This window comes from Oryx dammah, unplaced genomic scaffold (genome assembly GCF_014754425.2).
Source record: "Oryx dammah isolate SB20612 unplaced genomic scaffold, SCBI_Odam_1.1 HiC_scaffold_1, whole genome shotgun sequence".
NCBI lineage: Eukaryota > Metazoa > Chordata > Mammalia > Artiodactyla > Bovidae > Oryx > Oryx dammah.
The window spans coordinates 62,867,139-62,889,806 of NW_024070185.1; the positions used below are offsets into that span (position 1 = coordinate 62,867,139).

General features: G+C 46.5%; 1 protein-coding gene across 2 annotated transcripts in view; it reads left to right on the forward strand.

Annotated features, from left to right (window-relative positions):
• The window catches only part of COL15A1 (collagen type XV alpha 1 chain), a 111,659-nt gene that overhangs the window by 50,104 nt on the left and 38,887 nt on the right, over positions 1-22,668 (forward strand). For both annotated transcript variants that reach the window (XM_040238855.1, XM_040238861.1), the window contains exons 8-16: positions 6,242-6,351; positions 9,289-9,441; positions 10,362-10,514; positions 11,871-12,011; positions 12,528-12,668; positions 16,594-16,653; positions 17,814-17,906; positions 19,284-19,409; positions 19,986-20,048. In XM_040238855.1, coding sequence (XP_040094789.1) covers positions 6,242-6,351; positions 9,289-9,441; positions 10,362-10,514; positions 11,871-12,011; positions 12,528-12,668; positions 16,594-16,653; positions 17,814-17,906; positions 19,284-19,409; positions 19,986-20,048 — 1,040 coding nt within the window. The remainder of the gene's footprint in view (positions 1-6,241; positions 6,352-9,288; positions 9,442-10,361; positions 10,515-11,870; positions 12,012-12,527; positions 12,669-16,593; positions 16,654-17,813; positions 17,907-19,283; positions 19,410-19,985; positions 20,049-22,668) is intronic.

The window sequence follows — 22,668 nt, forward strand, 5'->3', positions numbered from 1 at the left end:
CTGAGAAAGAATTCCGAATATTGATAGTGAAAATGATCCAAAACCTTGAAGTCAAAATGGAATCACAGATAAATACCCTAGAGACAAGGATTGAGAAGATGCAAGAAATGTTCAACAAGGACCTAGAAGAAATAAAAAAGAGTCAATATACAATGAATAATGCAATAAATGAGATCAGAAACACTCTGGAGGCAACAAATAATAGAATAACGGAGGCAGAAGATAGGATTAGTGAAATAGAAGACAGAATGGTAGAAATAAATGAATCAGAGAGGAAAAAAGAAAAACGAATTAAAAGAAATGAGGACAATCTCAGAGACCTCCAGGACAATATGAAACGCTCCAACATTCGAATTATAGGAGTCCCAGAAGAAGAAGACAAAAAGAAAGACCATGAGAAAATCCTTGAGGAGATAATAGTTGAAAACTTCCCTAAAATGGGGAAGGAAATAATCACCCAAGTCCAAGAAACCCAGAGAGTCCCAAATAGGATAAACCCAAGGCGAAACACCCCAAGACACATATTAATCAAATTAACAAAGATCAAACACAAAGAACAATTATTAAAAGCAGCAAGGGAAAAACAACAAATAACACACAAGGGGATTCCCATAAGGATAACAGCTGATCTCTCAATAGAAACTCTTCAGGCCAGGAGGGAATGGCAAGACATACTTAAAGTGATGAAAGAAAATAACCTACAGCCCAGATTACTATACCCAGCAAGGATCTCATTCAAATACGAAGGAGAAATCAAAAGCTTTACAGACAAGCAAAAGCTGAGAGAATTCAGCACCACCAAACCAGCTCTCCAACAAATTCTAAAGGATACTCTCTAGACAGGAAACACAAAAAGGGAGTATAAACCCGAACCCAAAATAATAAAACAAATGGCAACGGGATCATACTTATCAATAATTACCTTAAACGTAAATGGATTGAATGCCCCAACCAAAAGGCAAAGACTGGCCGATTGGATACAAAAACAAGAACCCTCTATATGCTGCTTACAAGAGACCCACCTCAAAACAAGGGACACATACAGACTGAAAGTGAAGGGTTGGAAAAATATATTCCATGCAAATAGAGACCAAAAGAAAGCAGGAGTGGCAATACTCATATCCGATAAAATAGACTTTAAAACAAAGGCGGTGAAAAGAGACAAAGAAGGCCACTACATAATGATCAAAGGATCAATCCAAGAAGAAGATATAACAATTATAAATATATATGCACCCAATATAGGAGCACCGCAATATGTAGGACAAATGCTAACAAGTATGAAAGAGGAAATTAACAACAACACAATAATAGTGGGAGACTTTAATACCCCACTCACACATATGGACAGATCAACTAAACAGAAAATTAACAAAGAAACGCAAACTTTAAATGATACATTAGACCAGTTAGACCTAATTGATATCTATAGGACATTTCACCCCAAAGCAATGAATTTCACCTTTTTCTCAAGTGCTCATGGAACCTTCTCAAGGATAGATCACATCCTGGGCCATAAATATAACCTTGATAAATTCAAAAAAATCGAAATCATTCCAAGCATCTTTTCTGACCATAATGCACTAAGATTAGATCTCAATTACAGGAGGAAACCTATTAAAAATTCCAACATATGGAGGCTGAACAACACGCTTCTGAATAACCAACAAATCACAGAAGAAATCAAAAAAGAAATCAAAATATGCATAGAAACTAATGAAAATGAAAACACAACAACCCAAAACCTGTGGGACACTATAAAAGCAGTGCTAAGAGGAAAGTTCATAGCAATACAGGCATACCTCAAGAAACAAGAAAAAAGTCAAATAAATAACCTAACTCTACACCTAAAGCAACTAGAAAAGGAAGAATTAGAGAACCCCAGAGTTAGCAGAAGGAAAGAAATCTTAAAAATTAGGGCAGAAATAAATGCAAAAGAAACAAAAGAGACCATAGCAAAAATCAACAAAGCCAAAAGCTGGTTCTTTGAAAGGATAAATAAAATTGACAGACCATTAGCCAGACTCATCAAGAAGCAAAGAGAGAAAAATCAAATCAATAAAATTAGAAATGAAAATGGAGAGATCACAACAGACAACACAGAAATACAAAGGATCATAAGAGACTACTATCAGCAATTATATGGCAATAAAATGGACAACCTGGAAGAAATGGACAAATTCTTAGAAAAATACAATTTTCCAAAACTAAACCAGGAAGAAATAGACAATCTTAACAGACCCATCACAAGCACGGAAATTGAAACTGTAATCAGAAATCTTCCAGCAAACAAAAGCCCAGGTCCAGACGGCTTCACAGCTGAATTCTACCAAAAGTTTCGAGAAGTGTTAACACCTATCCTACTCAAACTCTTCCAGAAAATCGCAGAGGAAGGGAAACTTCCAAACTCATTCTATGAGGCCACCATCACCCTAATACCAAAACCTGACAAAGATACTACAAAAAAGGAAAACTACAGGCCAATATCACTGATGAACATAGATGCAAAAATCCTCAACAAAATTCTAGCAATCAGAATCCAACAACACATTAAAAAGATCATACACCATGACCAAGTGGGCTTTATCCCAGGGATGCAAGGATTCTTCAACATCCGCAAATCAATCAGTGTAATTCACCACATTAACAAATTGAAAAATAAAAACCATATGATTATCTCAATAGATGCAGAGAAGGCCTTTGACAAAATTCAACATTCATTTATGATAAAAACTCTCCAGAAAGCAGGAATAGAAGGAACATACCTCAATATAATAAAAGCTATATATGACAAACCCACTGCAAACATTATCCTCAATGGTGAAAAATTGAAAGCATTTCCCCTTAAGTCAGGAACAAGACAAGGGTGTCCACTTTCACCACTACTATTCAACATAGTTCTGGAAGTTTTAGCCACAGCAATCAGAGCAGAAAAAGAAATAAAAGGAATCCAAATTGGAAAAGAAGAAGTAAAACTCTCACTGTTTGCAGATGACATGATCCTCTACATAGAAAACACTAAAGACTCTACCAGAAAATTACTAGAGCTAATTAATGAATATAGTAAAGTTGCAGGATATAAAATCAACACACAGAAATCCCTTGCATTCCTATACACTAATAATGAGAAAGTAGAAGAAGAAATTAAGGAAACAATTCCATTCACCATTGCAACAAAAAGAATAAAATACTTAGGAATATATCTACCTAAAGAAACTAAAGACCTATATACAGAAAACTATAAAACACTGATGAAAGAAATCAAAGAGGACACTAATAGATGGAGAAATATACCATGCTCATGGATCGGGAGAATCAATATAGTGAAAATGAGTATATTACCCAAAGCAATTTACAAATTCAATGCAATCCCTATCAAGATACCGGCGATATTTTTCACAGAACTAGAACAAATAATTTCAAGATTTGTATGGAAATACAAAAAACCACGAATAGCCAAAGCAATCTTGAGAAAGAAGGATGGAACTGGAGGAATCAATTTGCCTGACTTCAGGCTCTACTACAAAGCCACAGTCATCAAGACAGTATGGTATTGGCACAAAGACAGACATATAGATCAATGGAACAAAATAGAAAGCCCAGAGATAAATCCACATACATATGGACACCTTATCTTTGACAAAGGAGGCAAGAATATACAATGGAGTAAAGACAATCTCTTTAACAAGTGGTGCTGGGAAAACTGGTCAACCACTTGTAAAAGAATGAAACTAGATCACTTTCTAACACCGCACACAAAGATAAACTCAAAATGGATTAAAGATCTAAATGTAAGACCAGAAACTATAAAACTCTTAGAGGAGAACATAGGCAAAACACTCTCCGACATAAACCACAGCAGGATCCTCTATGATCCACCTCCCAGAATTCTGGAAATAAAAGCAAAAATAAACAAATGGGATCTAATTAAAATTAAAAGCTTCTGCACAACAAAGGAAAACATAAGCAAAGTGAAAAGACAGCCTTCCGAATGGGAGAAAATAATAGCAAATGAAGCAACTGACAAACAACTAATCTCAAAAATATACAAGCAACTCCTGCAGCTCAATTCCAGAAAAATAAACGACCCAATCAAAAAATGGGCCAAAGAACTAAATAGACATTTCTCCAAAGAAGACATACGGATGGCCAACAAACACATGAAAAGATGCTCAACATCACTCATTATTAGAGAAATGCAAATCAAAACCACAATGAGGTACCACTTCACACCAGTCAGAATGTCTGCGATCCAAAAATCTGCAAGCAATAAATGCTGGAGAGGATGTGGAGAGAAGGGAACCCTCCTACACTGTTGGTGGGAATGCAAACTAGTACAGCCACTATGGAGAACAGTGTGGAGATTCCTTAAAAAATTGCAAATAGAACTGCCTTATGACCCAGCAATCCCACTGTTGGGCATACACACAGAGGAAACCAGAATTGAAAGAGACACATGTACCCCAATGTTCATTGCAGCACTGTTTATAATAGCCAGGACATGGAAACAACCTAGATGTCCATCAGTAGATGAATGGATAAGAAAGCTGTGGTACATATACACAATGGAATATTACTCAGCCATTAAAAAGAATACATTTGAATCAGTTCTGCTGAGATGGATGAAACTGGAGCCGATTATACAGAGTGAAGTGAGCCAGAAAGAAAAACACCAATACAGTATACTAACACATATATATGGAATTTAGGAAGATGGCAATGATGACCCTGTGGGCAGGACAGCAAAAAAGACACAGATGTGTATAGCGGACTTTTGGACTCAGAGGGAGAGGGAGAGGGTGTGATGATTTGGGAGAATGGCATTGAAACATGTATAATATCATGTAAGAATCGAAATGCCAGTCTATGTCTGATGCAGGATATGACACGCTTAGGCCTGACGCGCGGGGATGACCCAGAGAGATGTTGTGGGGAGGGGGTGGGAGGGGGGCTCATGTTTGGGAACGCATGTACACCTGTGGTGGATTCATGTCAATCTATGCCAAAACCAATACAGAATTGTAAAGTAAAAATTAAAAATAAATAAATAAATTAAAAAAAAAATAAAATAATTAAACTAGTAAAAAAAAAAATAAATAAAAATAAAGTGCACATGGGCACAGGTTCCCTTGAATAGTTCAGCACCTCCCTTTGACACCGTCCTTACCGCGGGATATGGCTGAGCACAGCATGTGTGTGAAAGGCTGGCTTCAGGGCCCCTCCCAGCCTCTTGTGTGGGACCTTGTTCTTCCTCTGCAAAATGGGACTAATAATCACAAGGTGCTAATATGCAGATCAGAGCAGGACACATGACATGGGGTGACAATGGGGAGACTGAAAACGTGGGACTCCTACCTTGGTTCTGCCCACCAACTGTGAAGTGGTGGGAGGTCCTTGTAGGGAGCACCGATGGGCCACCCAGAGGATTCCAGGAAGGAGTGCATGGCACAAGTTAGCCTGCAACCTAGCCCATAAAAGGCAGGCATTTGTGTTAGTTTAATGTCTTTTTCTTTGCTTTAGGACTCCATTTGTTTTTCAAATTGCAAAAGAAATATGTGCTTGTGGTAACAGTTCAATCAATGCAGAGTTGTACAAACCAAAAAAAGGGTAGTTTCCTCTCCTGTCCTCTGGAGGAAACCAATATTAAGTACTGTGGTTTAGCCTAGTATGTGTGGTTTATCTGCACACACATATATGTGTATGTATCTATATATTTTATATGTTATGTATAATAATATATTAATTATATATTGATGATGATCTATCTAATGATAATAAAGTGTGTATTTTCATACACATATTTTTTTCCTTTTACAAATATAGAACCACACTAACAATGAACATTTATCCATTGCTAACTGTATGTCAGGCACTGTCCTCAATGCTTTTCTTATGTTAGCTTAATTAATCTTTGTAACACATAATCTTCAAAATGACCCTATGAGATAGGAATTACAATCCCTTCTTTATAGGCAAGTCACCTGAGCCACAAGTTAAATGACTTGCCACAGGTCACATTCCTAGTAAACGGCAGCGCTGGGTTCTCACCCTACAGTTGATGCTGGAGCATGTGATTGAAACCACCTTGCAGTACTGCCTTTCAGCATCTGTCTTTCTGCAGCACTTTTTCCCTCTTAATCCTGTATTATGAACATCTTTTCAAGTCATAGATGAAAAGAAACCTCATTCTTTTTCACTTGCAAAGTGCAGTTATTCATTGAAAAATGCCTGCTTCCTGTAGGGTCTGGTGAGATCCTGAATGACACACTGGAGACAGTTCAGACTGTGGACGGTTCCCCGGCTACAGACACTGGCTCAGGGGATGGGGCCTTCCTTCGTGTCACTGAAGAGGTGAGTGAATGGTAAATTTCATGTAAGTCAGTAGTACATTTGCTTGCTCATTTCAGACTTGGTGGTGACTTGTCTTGGGCACTGCAGAAGGCTGCAAGAGTTTTAGTTGAACACCATGGAGACTGCCTCCCTCTTTCTGGTACAGAGGAGGTGGAAGTCCCAGGGCCCGAGATGCTCCCCAAGGATGTGCCAGGACAGGGAGGAGACACAGCTCAGGCCAGTCCTCAGACCTCTCCAGAGGTGAATACTGGGTTCTCAACACAGAACCTGACTCCCTCCTATTGTAAAGATGCACAGCCTCTTCCGCCCTTTGAGCCCCTTCAGGACAGAATCAGATTTATTGCAGGTGTGTCCGCTGTATTGTTTGGAAATTGGCTTTTACACATCCAAAGCCAATTGTTTAAAATGCTGGACATGGGAGGGTGCCAAATTAAAACATATTATGTTTCTCACCTCTGTGTTAGTAGCTCAATCGTCCGTCTCTGAGACCCCATGGACTGTAGCCTGCCAGGTTCCTCTGTTCTTGGAATTCTCCAGGCAAGAATACTGGAGTGGGTTGCCATTTCCTTCTCCTACTCAGAACCTTCTTACCTCTGGCCTTTGCTAAGAACGGTGTGTCAGCTCATTCCTTCCCCTATCCTGGGATGAAAATTCAAGACACTTCTCTCCCAGTCACTGTCTGGTAAACAGCCTATTTTCACAGGTATTTCCAAAATCCAGTCTAGCATAATATCAAAAATCCAATAAAAATACAGATACAACCAGGAGCCAGGCAGGGAAGGAAGCACAGGAACGTCCTGTCTATTTTCTTACTTCTTTCTCCTCTCTGTCATCACCACCCACCCCCCAGGAGCTGTTTTCAACATCTGCAGAGCCTGGCCCATCTGGAGAAAATGGCACAGTTTTATGTGGCTGGTCAGACTGTGATCTGGGCCTTTTGTGGGGAAGATGTCTTATTGTTGGAATATTCTCTCATGGGGGTTTTTGTGATTCCCCAGAGGTCCTCCTGCAAGGGATCTAGGACCCAAGTCCATTTTTGACCTTTTAACTTCCTCCTGGGCTTCCACCCTCTGGTCACCCTGAACCTCCAGGGGGCCCTGTGGGTTGAGTTCATATCAGGATGGCTTTAATGGCTCTTTTTGGAGTGGTTGTTATCATTCTATCACCGGGAAAGCAACAGCAGGACAGTTCTCTCTCTGTCTCTCTCTGTTCACTCTGAGTCCGGATGGCTCCCTGCTTTTGCCTTTGGTATTTCCCTAGCGGAATCAAAGAGACTTTTGGGTCTCCCAAAGTCCAAAGACTATGTATTCTGCTTAACGAATGGTGGAGGGTGGGGGGAAGCCACAGCACACAGAAAATTGTCTCTAATGGAATCTTTTTAAAATAATTTTTTTAATTTATTTATTTATTTTTGGCTGTGCTGGGTATTCATTGCTTTCACTAGTTATGATGAGCCAGGGTTTCTTTATTGCAGTGCCTGGGCTTCTCATTGTGGTGGCTTCCCTTTTTGCAGAGCACAGTCTCCAGGGCAAGTGGGCATCAGTAGTTGAATTCCCAGGCTCTAGAGCGCAAGCTCAGTAGTTGTGGTGCACAGGCTTAGCTGCCCAGCAGCACGTGGAATCTTCTTGGACCAGAGATCAAACCTGTGTCCTCCGTTGGCAGGCTGATTCCCATCCACTGCGCCACTAGGAAATTGCCGAAAGGAATTCTTATTCTCTAATTGCTTAACCCCTAAATGAATTCTTTCCCTTTTCTTGCATAGCCTGGAGGCAGATAGAGGGCGAATACTGATAGGATATTGAATCAGAGAGCTGATTCTGTTTCCTTTCATTGTCTCTGTGCTTGTCCCACGTAAGTGGTCTGGCTCTTTTTTTTTTTAAGAGGTTAACAGAGGTTATCTGAAGCCTCTTGAATTGTACTTGCCCTTTGGAACTTTAGCTGACACTGAGTCAGAATAAAATCTCATTTTAACAACTTATTGACCAGAGATGTATTAATGCATCTTTTGCTACCCAAACATTATTGACTGGAGTGTTTCAATATTCACTTATATAACAAATCGCCAACCAAAGGCTTTAGTTTCTGCAAAAATCCCCTGGTCAATAATATGTTAAAATCCTATGACATCATCTTTTCTCTGTTTTTTGGGGACAATAATTCTATAAGGATTTAATGTTATATGGGAAAAGAGTTCTGTAGCCCAGTGGGTTTGGGAAATGGTCCTCTCTGTATTCTGGTTATAGGCTTTAAGTCCTTCAGCAAAGAAATCTAACTCTGATCAGGTTAGTGTTTTTAGTATCAAAAGAACTATTTTCTGCAATGAAACAGAGCAAAACTCCACCCCAGTTTTTTTTTTTTTAAAACAAACCTTTGAGAAACCGAGATAAAACACAGTTGGTTTGGTGACACCAGCAGCCAAAGTTGCTCTCTCTCATCATATCCTGCATCTGCTGTGTAACCTTCAGAGAATCTGCCTGTGAATTTTCTAAGGAAACTGAGTCACAGGGAAAGAGAGTGGTGTCCAGTCTTGAGAAGGCTGAGGAGGACAGGGTTTCTGCCTACATATCTCTGAAGCACTATCATGGGGGAAGACATTCACCCTGTTCCTCTGCTCCTGGATGGGCACACAGGAGAGACCACAGGGAGGCAGACGGGGCTAGACTGAAGTGTCTAGTACCCGAGCAAGTGTCTCAGGAGGCAGCGATCTCCCAGTCACTGGTGTGGCAAACAGATGCTTGGAATCAGGTGGAAGACACAGGGGCCTTGCAGTCTCTCCTGCCACAGGGACTCTGGGGGCTTTTGTGGAGCTGGGGCAACATCATAGATAAGAAAATACTTTGAGGAAAGAAACTACAGAGATGCAAAATGCCAGCCACAGCCATCTTGATCAGGGCTATAGACAAGTGATCCAGTCCTTAGTGATGTCTTTGTTCCCAGAGTCCATACAGAGAAGATTTGGCAGCAACAGCAGCAGCCGGGGAGGCCAAGATGCCCATCAGCACTGCTAGGGAAACAGAGGCGAGCAGTGTGCCCCCCGGGGGACTGACCCTCTCCATGTCCATCGAGCACCCCGGGGAGGGGGTCACTCTGGTAAGCAGCTCAGAGAGCATGCTCTACCTCACTTGTTTCTGGAGTTGGGCGGCGTCTCAGGTGGGAGCAGTCACTGGTCTTCCTCACCTGCTTGCAAAGTACAGAGCAATGGGTTTGTGGGGCCAAGTCCAAGTAGACTCAGATTTGGAGGCCTGGGCCTCTGTTGACTGATTCAGCAGGTGTTTGTGGAGTACGGCGCTATGCTGGGCACCAGGTGAAAAGGACAGATCCAGCCCCTGGGGATAGAGAGGGAAGAGGTATGATAGGAGAAGCACAGGGTTGCACCAAAAAGGGGGCCCAGAACCCAGAGTTGGGGGTCCAGGAGGCCTTTCTGGGTAAAGGATGCTGAAGGGGAGGCCAGGGGATGCTTAGAAGTAACCTCGTGATGGAAGTGAGACAGGTGTTCTAGGAGGTAGGCCAGTAGGAGCAGAAGCTGGGGGCATCAAGATGAACACAAAAGACCTACCCAACTGCAGCATGCTTGCAGGGCCAGGCGTGAGCAGTGGGCAAGGGAAACTCAGCTGGAGAGGCCTCTGAGACCACGGGTGCTGTGAAAAAGAACCTGAACGCTCAGCAGAAGTGGGGAGTCACTGAAGGGCATTTCGGAGGAAGTGATCTTAGGATCACAGCAGGATCTTAGATCCCTTGACTCCTAAGTAGGGAAAGAAGGAAGCAAACAAACTGCACGGTAGGCAGGTGGGTTTGGGGGCTATGTCGAGGTCTGGAACAGGAATGTTGCCTTGCTGTAGAAGTAGTCAGTGATGCCGCCTCCTGCCAAGAATCCCAGTGAGTAAAGGCCTGGAAAACATCCATCAGATCTGTCACAGTGATGGTTGGTGACCTCAGGGAGGGCAGTTTCGTTTCTTTCCAGCCATATCGCAGCAGGTCAGTGATGGTGGCCCTGGTGATGTCCTATGCAGGCTCCAGAAAACGAAGAAGGTTCGGCAGCGACAGAAGCAGGGGAGGCCGAGGAGCCCGTCAGCATTGCCAGGGAAGCAGAGGCCGGCAGCGTGCCCACCGGGGGACTGACCCTCCCTGTGCCCACCCAGGACCCTGGAGAAACGGTCACTCTGGTAAAGAGTGTAAAGTGCTGGAAGGCTGCGGGTTACAGCTGGGAGCAGATCCCAGCCTTCTGAGTGGGCCAGTCTCCATTCTGTCCAGCAAGTCCAGAAGAACCTGAATGGGGAGGGGGTTCCTGACAAATACTCCCTCAAAGATGGGGTCTGCTGGTGCCCGTGGGTGTGCTGTGGCCCCTGGAGGCGTGGGGACTGCACAGGGCTGAAGCAGGGCTTGGGAGCGGCAGTGGAAGAGTGCTGGGTGTGAGTGGAGGGGGTGATGGTGGCCACAGCCACGCCCATTTCTGGGCACACGCACAGGTGGTCAGAGCACTGGAGGGTCCAGGTTCAACCAGGCCCTGGCCTTCTTTCAATTTCTGGAACGTGCCTCACTCCTCCTTGCCTTAGAATCCTCCCACCCCTCTCCTGTCCGCCTGGACCTTTTCCTCCTCCTCCTTCCCTCCTTTAATTCCTGCTTATCCTTAGAGTTCAGCTCAAACATCACTTTATTAGGAAGGTGCCTCCCAGGCTGTGAAGCCTGCCTGTCAGACACGTTCACAGCACCCCCGAATGTCTCCTTGGAAGGCCTCATCACAATTGTAATTAAGAGTAGACTGGGTAAATTGCTCATTTCTGGCTCTCAGCTGGGCTGTGGGCTCTGTGAGGCTGGGGCACACACACATCTTGCTCATAGATCTGTCTGCATCCCTACAGATGCTGGGGACTCAGTAGATGTTTGCTGGGTGCGTGAACGGAGGGAGTCGTCAGGCCGTCACATACCAACACTGGTCTTTGAGATCCTTCCACACATTTGTTCTCAGCCTTTCACCTCTGGTACTAATGTCCAGACAAGGAAGCTTTACAGTGGGGAGGGCATGTCCCTGCCGGGTGATGGAGTGCCCCAAGCCACTTGGTGGTTGCATGGATTATTTTAACTAAATAATCGTCACTACCACCTGCTCTTTGTTTTTCTTCCTCTTCTTATTCACCTTGCTTCCCTCCCCTGACCTTTCCTTCTTCTTTAAAGGCAAATCCCCTGTCACAGGGTGAGAAAACTGGGGATCAGGTTCCAGTCTTTACTCGAAAGAAACTAAACTAGCAGAGCTTTCTGGAGATAGAAGGTTCCTGTGCAGGTGGGGCGTTCCCGTTACTGAACATGTGCATCCAGCAGAATGACTCTGGGGCAGAGAGGGGATGACCTGAGGGGTGCATTCTAAGCCTGGAGTTCTGGGGGTCTGGGGCTAAGGCTGCTCCTAGATGAGCTATGGCCGTGCTTTTGTCTGATGACCTCAGTAGTTTCCTCCCTGCACTCACACACCCAGCAACCCGGGGTATGGAGGAGGTGGACGATCCCTCGCGCCAATTACATTTCAGAGTCCAATCGGTGAAGAAGGCTCTGCGACAGCAGCAGCTGTGCCGCTCAGCGCTTTTGAGGAAGAAGAGGCCAGCGGAGTCCCCACCGATGACCTGGCTTTCGTCACACCCACAGCGGCCCCCGGGCAAGGGGTCACTTCTGTAGGTGTCTCCTAGCATCCTCTCCAGCTCGCAGCGGGGAGGGAGGTCAGGGTCACGAGACGGGAGCAGTTGCTGGCCTTTCCAGAGCCAAATGCACAGGCGACTTCGTTAGGGCACGGATTTAGGTCGGCACCAACAGAGGGAGGCAGGATGTAACTGAGGAGCATGGCAGAGGGGGTCAGGGGAGCAGGCTTGGTCCTGACCCTACTACGCCCAGCTTTGTCCGAGGAGAACTTTCTCAGAGAGTGGTCCAAAGCTAGATAGCGTTGCTGGGGTTGGGGGAGGCAGTGAGCACTGCTAGGGAGGAGGGCTTAGAGGAGAAGCACGTTTCAGGAGAGGATCATGAACCTGTGCTTTGGTGAGTATATCAGGAGTAATGACAGTTGTAGGTAGGCAAGTGCTTTGAAACTGGGCTAACACCACTCAAAGGACAGTTGACAAAACTCCCCAGCAGCAGTGTGCGCGTGGCATTGTGGGTGAGGCAACACGAGTGCTTATGTTGCTTTGGCTTCTCAGGGTCCTGGCGACGAAGACTTAGCAGCAGCCACGACAGAGGAGCCCCTTACTGCGGCTGGGGCAGACGCATTGGGCAGCACTCCCCCTGAGGGGCCCCCACTCCCCTTACCCTCAATAGCCCCTGAAAGAGGGGCCCCTCCGGTAAGTGAAGATTTCACTTCACACAGAGGTGTGAAGATTTGCCTTGGCCAGTCTTACAGAGGAGGGAAAGAAAGGCCAGAGTTGTGGGAAGGGCCTGGGTTTTCATCTTGGTTTGCAACATGCAGAATTGGGGCTTTTGAGAGAACACATGAGGAAGCCGCAGTTTGTAGAGATAAAGCAAGAGGTAAAAACCTAGGGCACCTGGCTTTGTGTCCCAAGTTGCCCACATCTTTAATTGAAGTGAGTCTAACAGGCAGACCTGCTGAAAGGTACAAAGGCCCATCTCAAATGTCATGAGATTCCCATTCTGGAGGTGGGAAAGCTTGTAAGATGTGGCAGAGACTATAAAGGAAATAGAAGCATCAAAGGGGTGTGTGTGTGTTGGGGTGGGGTGAGGTCCAGTTACCTTCAGGTGCCTTGTAACACGAGTTTCTATAATTCTGGGTTGCAACTGTATGACCTCAGGCAAATCCTTCTGGGGGAGCTTCAGTTTCCTCATCTGTAAAAGAGGGTTAGGAATTAACCTGGTGGCTCAGACAGTAAAGCATCTGCCTGCAATGCGGGAGACCTGGGTTCGATCCCTGGCTTGGGAAGATCCCCTGGAGAAGGAAATGGCAACCCACTCCAGTACTCTTGCCTGGAGAATCCCATGGACAGAGGAGCCTTGTAGGCTACAATCCATGGGGTCGCAAAGAGTCCGACACGTCTGCGTGGCTTCACTTCACTTCACTACCTCATCTGTAAAAGAGGGTAGTTGTGATGTCAAGTCAGAAATGCAGGTCAGAGACTGTTTGGAAGGTCCTGTGCACAGGTGTGAGGTTGTCACTACTTAAGGGCTGTGACTTTGTCTTTTAGAAGTGGGAAACCCAGAGTCAGTCCTCAGCATGGGCTTGTGTGAACTGGGGAATTTAATTGCCCTTTAAGTGTCAATATTTTTAAAGGAAAGTGTTCCATTGGTGACCAGCTTGGGCTTGCCAGTTCCCCGAGTAGCACTTGGTCACACATGCTTTCAGAGCCTTGAGTCAACCTCCAGGCACGTGGTCCCTCAGCCACAGTGCTCCAGGGCTGACCCGGGACTGGAGAGACTATGGGATGGTACATCTGAGAGCCAGCTGCAAATCCCAAATGCCCACTGCACCAGCACCTGGTGCTTACCAAGCACTGCTCTGTCTCTTTATTTTGTGTTCATTCACTTGTCATGACTCAGTGCGCAGCAACTCAGGGCCCTCAGTCTATACAGTTGGAAACTGAGATGAATATGACCTTGTTCCTATCCCCAAGGAACTCACAGTGAAGGGGCAAGAAATAAGCCTTTTGCACGGACATTTATTTAGCATTCTGGGTTCCAAGTTGATCTGATTCTATGCACAACACCACACTCTGGTGCAAGGAGAGTCATCTCTGTTTCCCAGGCAAGGGGAGTGACATTTAGGTAAAGGAACCTGCCTGCTGTGGCATTCCCCTAAGACCAGGGCCAGGATTTGAACCCAGGCATATTGGCCTGCAAAGCTCATGCCCTGGAGCATGCCCAAGAGTGTGGTGTAGAGAAGAGGCCCCAGGTTGGGAGCCGGGAGACTGAGGGTCTGACTTGTGGTGAGTCTTGGTGTTGCTTTCTATAAAAGAAGGAAGTGAGCAAGAGCTCTGGTTTTTAAACTTTTCTGCATCTTGGAGACACCTGGGATGCTTAGGTTGCTGCAGGTGTCTGAGTCCACTGCCAAGCCAGTTGAGGAGCTCCTGGTGCCAGGGTTCGTGCTCCCGGGAGACTCGACTGGGCAATGAACATGGAACCCGCCAGGCTGGCTGGATGCCTGTGGCCCCCAGCTCCTGTGCTGTGACTCCCTAAATGAAGTGCCCCTGCTCCTCTGCTCCTCACCTCAAGGAACACACAAAACCCCAAGACTGCCTCTCCCCCGAGAGATGCCACACCAGCTGCAGCAGTGCTGGCTGGCCATGTGCCTTCACATAGAGCCAGTTCTCCTTTTTCTTTTTCTAAAACTTTTTATTATGGCAACTCTAAAAATTCCCCAAAGGACTTAGAATAGTATAATAAAGCCCCTCATATACAACAGTCAGCAACATAATGTGTCTTGCTTTTATCCACCTCCTACAGCTATCTTTGTGGAGTGGAGGGATGGGGAAGGCTGGAGTGTTTTAAAGCAAATCCCAAGCATCATAACATTTAACTCAAAAACACATTAATATGTATTGTTAAAAGGTTGATCTGGGACCTTTTTTGCCTTTGCCACAGTATCATCCATAAGTGGGTGATAATGGATGTCATTATCCATCTAAGAAAGCTGACAGTGGTTCCTTCACATCATCTAATACCCTGGCTGTTTAAAAATGCATTTTCATGGTTAGGTTGGATCTGAATCCAAACAAGGTCTACATTGTTTGGTTGCTGTGTCTCTTAAGTAAGTCTCTTTGAGTCTTGGTTTTCTCCCACCTACTTTGTTCTTTTTGCCATTGATTTGTTGGGCAGCCTGGTTCAGTTGTCCTTAGATCCTTTATACTTTGTGCTTTGAGAAGTTGGTGTTTGGTGAGGGCCTGGGGAGACCAGCTATGCTGGTGGCCGTGTCAGTGCCTGACTGCTTCTGAGAAGCTCTGTGTCAACACATGTAAACACCATAAGTTGCATTTTGTTGACCCAGACACTTCTGTCCTAGGAATCAATCCTAAAAGAGGTAGTCTTATATTAAAAAGGCTTTCTGTATATGGATGTTAATCTTAGTATTGTCCCTAATGGAAAAAGAAAACTGGATATAGTTTAGCCAACAATAAGGGAGTTAACTGAATTAAAGGATGTTCAAATAATGGGACATTATGCAGCTATTAAAATTAAACTTACTAGGAGTATTTAATGACAAGAAAATACTTACTGTATAATGCTAAGTGAAAAAAGCTGGTTATGAAATTTAGTATACTGTGTGGTCTTAACTCCAGTGTTCTTGCCTGGAGAATCTCAGGGACCGGGGATCCTGGTAGGCTGCCCTCTATGGGGTCGCACAGAGTTGGACACCACTGAAGTGACTTAGCAGTAGCAGTGGTCTTAATTATTTAAAAATAGATACATGCAAAAGCCCGGGAAGGAAATACCCTTTCTAAATGTCAGCAAGTATGGCCTTAAAGTAGCAGAACTGTGGTGGTTGATAGGTTCCTAATATATGGTGGTGTTTCCACCAAGGGTGCTTCTGACTTTCCCAATGAGATTTTTAAAAATTTCTAAGAAGAGAGGTGGCTCAGTGGTAAAGAATCTGCCTGCCAACGCAGGAGACGCGGCATCAATCCTTGGGTCAGGAAGATCCCCTAGAAAAGGAAACGGCAACCCACTCCAGTATTCTTGCCTGGGAAATCCATGGACAGAAGAGCCTGGCGGGCTACAGTCCATGGGGTCACAAAACAGTCGGATATGACTTAGTGTTTAAGCAACAGGAAAAAAGAAGAGAAAGGGGGAGAGAGGAGAAAGGGAAAGACGAGTGTGCAGCGTTTCGTCCTGGCATATAACCTGTAAAGATACATCCCCCTAAGTGCCTGTGTCTGGAATCTGTGACGAGCTGAAATAGGTACCCTGCTTCCTCAGCAAATGGTTTAAAAACACAACAGACAGTAACAGGAACACCCACTCTGAAGGGTCTTCTGGATGATCTTGAATCTTAGACTCACCCAAGGTAATGGGTGAGAGGGACACCCATGTCTGGCCCTGCCACACCCTTCTCTCTGTCTGTTCATGTGTATAATGGGAAGTGGTGAGAATCAAATGAGCTAATACCTGGGAAATTTTACCTGGCATGTGGTACCTGCTCAACAAATTAGGTATATAAAACTCCTGCATAAGCCGCCTCTGAAGAGGAGCATAATTTCTGGAGAGAGAAGGGGACAGGAGGAAGGGGTGCCCGGTGCTGCACTGACATTTTGTTCTCTTTAGGGTGAAGCTGAGGAGGGGTTTCCTGGCCCCCCTGGGCCTGCTGGGCCTACTGAACCCACGGTGAGATTCCTACCCATGCTCGTCAGGTGCACAAAGCGCCAGGGCCCGGGATGCGCAAAACAGCCGCAGAGGATTCTTCCTCTCAAGCGCCCTCCAGTCAGAGCTCAGTGCTCACTCCTGTGCCGGCACTCTCTCCTGGAGCCCAGCAGCTTGATATTTAGAAAGCTCCCTTATATCCTGTGCCCTGAAAGGCCCCTGGGTCCCTCACACCCCAGGCTGAACTTGTCACCGTGCTCCTAGGCCTGCTCTCCCTGCAGGGCTCCCCTGTTCTGGGAATGGTACCCTATCTTCCTGATCACCAAGAGAGAAGCCAGGAAGTGTCCTCAAGTGCCTCTCCCCACTCCGTGATCTAGTCAGTCCCCAAGCCCCTCAGCCTAGTTGTGCAGCACCTCCTCATCCCCCGGATGGCAACAGCAGCCTCCGAACTGTCTCTCCACCTCCATGTCATCACCTTCCCTCTCCACCCACACGCACACAACCTGCCCGGACTCAGCTCTAACCCGTAACCCAGATCCTCCTTGATGATTGAAGGAGGCTTTGCCTGATTCCCATCCTCAGGTATTAAGTACCAGAAAGGTGTTTTGGAAGTTTCCTTTTGTTCTTTGGAGGAATTTGATGACATTCAGCAAGTAGACATTAAGTGCCTTCTTGGTGCCAGATCTCATGATGGACTCTGGGCACCCAGAGGTGTCTCAGGACTGGGCCAATTCTGGAGTCCTAGCCTAGCAGGGCCAACAGATACAGACAACTGAGCTTCAAAGCCAGGTGGCCCTATGGCCAAATCCAGACCTCCACAGAGGCTGGTGGGAACACAGATCAGGAGAGATGAATTCTCTCTGAAAACGGGGTTGGGCAGGGCTTCCTGGAGGAGGTGACCATGGAACTGGACCTTGAAGGATGAGTAGGGGTTGGAAACGCAGGAAAAGAGAGGATGAGAGGCTGGGAAAGTGTCCTGTGTTTGAGCACTGTCTGTACGTTGGCTGCACAGCTGAGAGGGAGAGAAGAAGGAGGGCAGCTATGGAGGGGATCAAGCATAAGAGCCAGGAGGGAAGTCAGCAGCAGCAGTCAAAGGGGCACAGAATACTGGAAAGCTCTCAGTGGCATGCCTGTCCTTGGAGAATGATGGTGAAACCCAGCTGTGGAGCTTTTTCTCTCTGCAGGTGGAAATGGAGGCTGAGGGCTCCGGCCTGGGATGGGGCTTGGATGTCAGCTCTGGCTCTGGTGACCTGGTGCACAGTGAGGAGCTGTTACGAGTGAGTGTGAAGGGGTAAAAGGCCTGGTGTCGGGTAGCGAGGGGAGGGCAGCCTTCGTGAGGATCTGGGAGGGGGGACACAGGGATTGATAACAGATGAAACCAGCTTGGCCTCTGTAGATGACTGCTGAGGCTGACGATGGGCTCCTGGGACTCACTATACTTCCCATCTACATTTATGTATGCTTGGCATTTCCGTCTTTGGTCAGTTTTAAGTGAGTCTGACCTTAGTTTATAGTCAGGAGCCCCACTTTACACTTGCCTCCTTCCCCTGGCAGCCTTCTCCAGCAGCTCTTTCACAGCAGGTATGCCCATGACCTTCACCTCTACCACTGGCTCTGCCCCTAACCCCCTTACCCATCACGGAGACCTGCTGGCCTCTTCTCTACACAGCATTTCACACTTTGACGTCCAGACCTTTCTCAAAACCTTCCCTACCCTGAGGCAGCCCCCATTCTACCTCTCCAGACCACTCTTTCTGTCTCCTTGGCAACTCTTGGTCTCTTGCCCAAGGCTGGGCCCCCAGGGGTCCCTCTAGATTTCCCCCTGGGAGCACCTCTCCTCCCAGCTGAATCTCATGCATCTTTCCTCAGAGCCCCAAACTCATTCCATCCCTTCCTCTGAGCCCCTGTCAAGAATCCCCACCTAGAGGGCTCTGCTCAGCTCCCTTTCTACCCGCTCGTCAGACAGGGCTGGAAGGGTTCAGGACTCACTGGATGAGTGGGACAGGACCCACTTAGAATGTCCAAGCTGGTGGCATCAGTGAACCCAGCCCCAGGCTAAAAAGACTAGTACATTGCAGGGGTATTTTAATAAGGCTTAACAATAGGCCTTAACTCAGACTGTAAAGAATCTGCCTGCAATGCAGGAGACCTGGGTTTGATTCCTGGGTCAGGAAGATTTCCCGGAGAAGGAAATGGCAACTCACTCCATTATTCTTGCCTGGGAAATCCCATGATTAGAGGAGCCTGGCAGGCTATATAGTCCTTGGGGCCACAAAGAATTGGATACAACTGAGTGACTAACCATTTCACTTTCTACCAATAGGCAGTTTTGGACTAACCTCTCAGGTAATCAGAAAACTAAAGTAGAGCACCTCTGAGAATTCCAACAAATTGCATCTTTACTGTATACATACATCTGGGGAGAAAACATTATATAATGGGCTTGAAAAGACTTGGGTCCAAATCTCAGCTCTTCTCCTGCTGTGTGTGTGAGCTCTTAAGCAAGTCACATCATCTCACTGAGCCTCAGTTTCCCCATCTTCTAAGGAGCAACACCAGTCTCTACCTGTAGGGTTGTTGTCAACAATGGAGTTAGTGGAACATATTCATTTGTCCCCTCCTGCCCTGTTTTTTAACAAGGTGTCCTTTTTTAGGGTCCTCCAGGTCCCCCAGGCCCACCTGGCTTACCTGGGATCCCAGGAAAACCAGGAACTGATGTTTTCATGGGACCCCCTGGATCTCCTGGAGAAGATGGACCTACTGGTGAACCTGGTCCCCCGGTGAGCTACTGAGGTCACTGCCCCCTCCCTGTACCTATGGGGCTTCCTTTAGCCAGGGACCCCAGACTGCAGACCCCAGTGCTAAGGTTTATGGCTAGGCGTGAGCAGCTAGCTGGCATTTGTAAACAAAATCCTCCTCAGCCAAGACATTGCTATTACTAAGACTCCAGATAAGAAGCAACAGCCAACGAAAATATCATCGTACACGTTGTTTCACTGCTTCATCTTAGTCTGTGTAGGAAATGCAGGCTCATGTAAAATCTTGGAGTCATAGTCCATCAGTGCCTGGCCTGGGGTGGGAGGCTCCAGAGACGATCTAGTCCAGCCCTGCCTCCAACTGTCCCGCAGAAGAGAAGATACAACCCAGAGAGTGAAGGACACTTGTCTACAGGTGCAGAGCCCGCAGTGGCCGAGCTGTGGCCAGGAAAGTTGTTCGGCTACAGACTGACACAAGGCTTTAGACCCACCGGCCTCATCCCCTGGGTCTTCTCAGCTCTGGCCTCCTTTTCCAAAGAGGGTTCGTATTTGATAACTTATCAAAGATATTGTAGGCTGATTGTCCTTCGTGTTCCTCAGGGCCCCGAGGGGAAAGCTGGACTTGATGGAGCCTCCGGTCTTCCTGGAATGAAAGGGGAGAAGGTACTGGGAGAGGGGGAGGGGTGTTGCATAGGGAACCACCAGGCTCATCCTGCCTCTGCCCTCTAAGCCCGACCTTGCCTCTGACTCCATCCTGGTCCTCCCTGTTGGATATCTCTCCCCAGAGCTCCCTATACTCAAACCTGCACTCAGCATCTTCTCCCGTCTACCCCTGCATGTTCCCAGCTTCCAAGAATGACGCCACCATCCGCCCAGTCACCTGGACTCAAAAACAGAGTCTTCTCTAACTTCTCCCTCCTCTCCTTTCCTGCCACTGTCAGTCCGTGGCCAGGAGTGGCCAGTCTTAAGTCCACATCTCTCTGCCCTGACCTGACATCCATTCTTCCTTGCCTCCAGCGTGGCGTCAGGCCTCTCACTGATGCTCCTTCTCTCCACTCACAGCCCAACCTCTACCCACCTGCCAGTCCATCTTTCCAGAGCAAGCTCTCATCACTCACTGTCTTTCCACTGAGAAAGCACCATTGGCTCCCTCATGCCTGCAGGATGGAACCTTCACTGAGTGCAGATCTTCAAGTCCCTTCCTGACTACCTCTTAGCTCCCTACCATTGCTCCCTCACACACCCGCCTCTGGGCCAGCCAGCGCTACTGAAAGGCCCCAGGCTTGCACAACCTCCTGGCCTCTGCGCAGGGCTCCCTGTCCTTTCCCTTTCCTCATCCCCCTGTGCCCAGTTCAGATCTATCTGGGAGGCTCTCCTGGACCCTGTGAGTAGAAAGCAGCCCTCCTTCCTCCACTTGCCTTTAGCTCAGTGTTGACTCTGCTGGGACCCCTCCAGCCAGGGGCACTATAGCTGTTAGCTTACCAGTCTGCTCCCCACCCTACTCTGACAACCAGAGCAGAGGCACTGTCTGTGTCTCCTTAGAATCTAGCGCAGGCTTCTGTGAGCAGTTTGATGAATCCTCCACTTCCGAGTCTCACACGCTTCATTCTCCTCCTTCTCCATAAACCGTGTAATCTGTCTGTTAAGTCCACTTGGTGTTGTGGGGGTGGGGTTCCTGCCCATTGTGTTCCTGGCCTGGTTGATGAGATAAGCTGTGTTCTGCGGAAGCAGACAATAAAGATAAGGTGAGCTTCCTTCTAGAGATGTAGTCTTGAGCTTCAGTGGGGTTCAGAGGACGGAGGGTTCATCCACAGGGCTAGGGGAGTGGAGACCCTCTGTGTACCCCACCTGGACAAAGCTGTGGGAAATGCTGACTCCCTAGACACCCCCATCGTCACTGAACTGAATTTCCATTTTCAGTCAGCTCTCAAGTGTGTTTAATTGCAACAGTAACTCACGTTTCATGGAAAGCTCATTTCTCAGAAAAAGAAGAAACAATTGTTGAGTTTTACAGAACTTGTTTTACATGGACCAGCTCTTTCATAAGAAATTAAAATTTGCAGGAAACATTACAAGACTTACTCTCACCTTCCCTCCTCTTCTTACCAGCTCCCCTGCCCCTGCCCCACACCCCTTCCCCTCACACTTCTACCCCCTCCACACCCTTTGCTGCTCTGGTCTCAGACTGAAAAATGCCCAAGCCCACGCCCACATCTGCCCGCAAACACCTGTGCAGGCGCACTCTGCAGCTGCTCAGACACTCGGTCATGCACAAAAGCGGCAGGCTTGCCCAGAATAACTGTGGCAGATAAATCACTTTTTTCTTCCTGGAATTTGCTATGAGATCTAATTTGTTGCCCTGTGTGTCTATGATGGTTTCTGGTCAAGAAAAAGCAGATTCTAGAAAGACTTGGAAATTTGTTTCAGGAGAGCTGAAGGGAAACCTTGTACATGACACTTACCTGCACCCCCGCAAAGTAAACCAAGCAGAATAGTCCGAAGATGAAATAACAACAAAAACATGAGGAAGAAAGTGAATAGTTTCAGGGATGTAAGACCACATAAAATCCAATGATACGGGTGATCCTTGAGTCTCCTCTGATCTCTGCTTCAGTTTACATGCCTCCAATGCCAGAGGACTCATTTCCTGCCCAGGCAGTGCCTTCCACGGCTAGGTGGACACTTGCAGGGAGGTTGTTCCTTGTTGTTACCAGGACATCAGCCTCTCTTCTCACCTGCAGGACACACAGACCAGTCTAGATAGTTGAAAACCCCGAAGAATAAGATTTGGTTTACTTGGCTGGAAATAATATTGTTATAGGTAATCATTTTCAAATGTGAGATTGTCATCAAAATGTGGATGTCATTAAGAATTCATCAAATAAATTATTCTGTGTTGAGTTTGATCATAGGAATATTCCATAATTTATTTTTCCCAAATTAAGATGAGCAGCCACTCTGAGATCTTTAGCCCATGAAGGAATGGGCAGGGGATGGCTTGCTTTCTCATCTATAGAATGGTTCTGGAAAGGCTGCTGAAGAACACACTGGAAATGGCTCTCTAAAAAATTTCTTTCTGCTTTTGCACTGTAGATTCTGCCATCTTCAGCACAGACCTAGGATTAATGGTTGTCATTCTTTCCCTTCTTTCATAATCTGACTAATCCATGTTATTCTTCAGTCTCAAAAGGCACTGGGATGCCCAGGCAGAAGAGAGTTTATGTTTCAAATTTTCTTCAGTGCCCAGAATTGCTGAGAACTGTTAAGCTCCCAGTAACTGGCT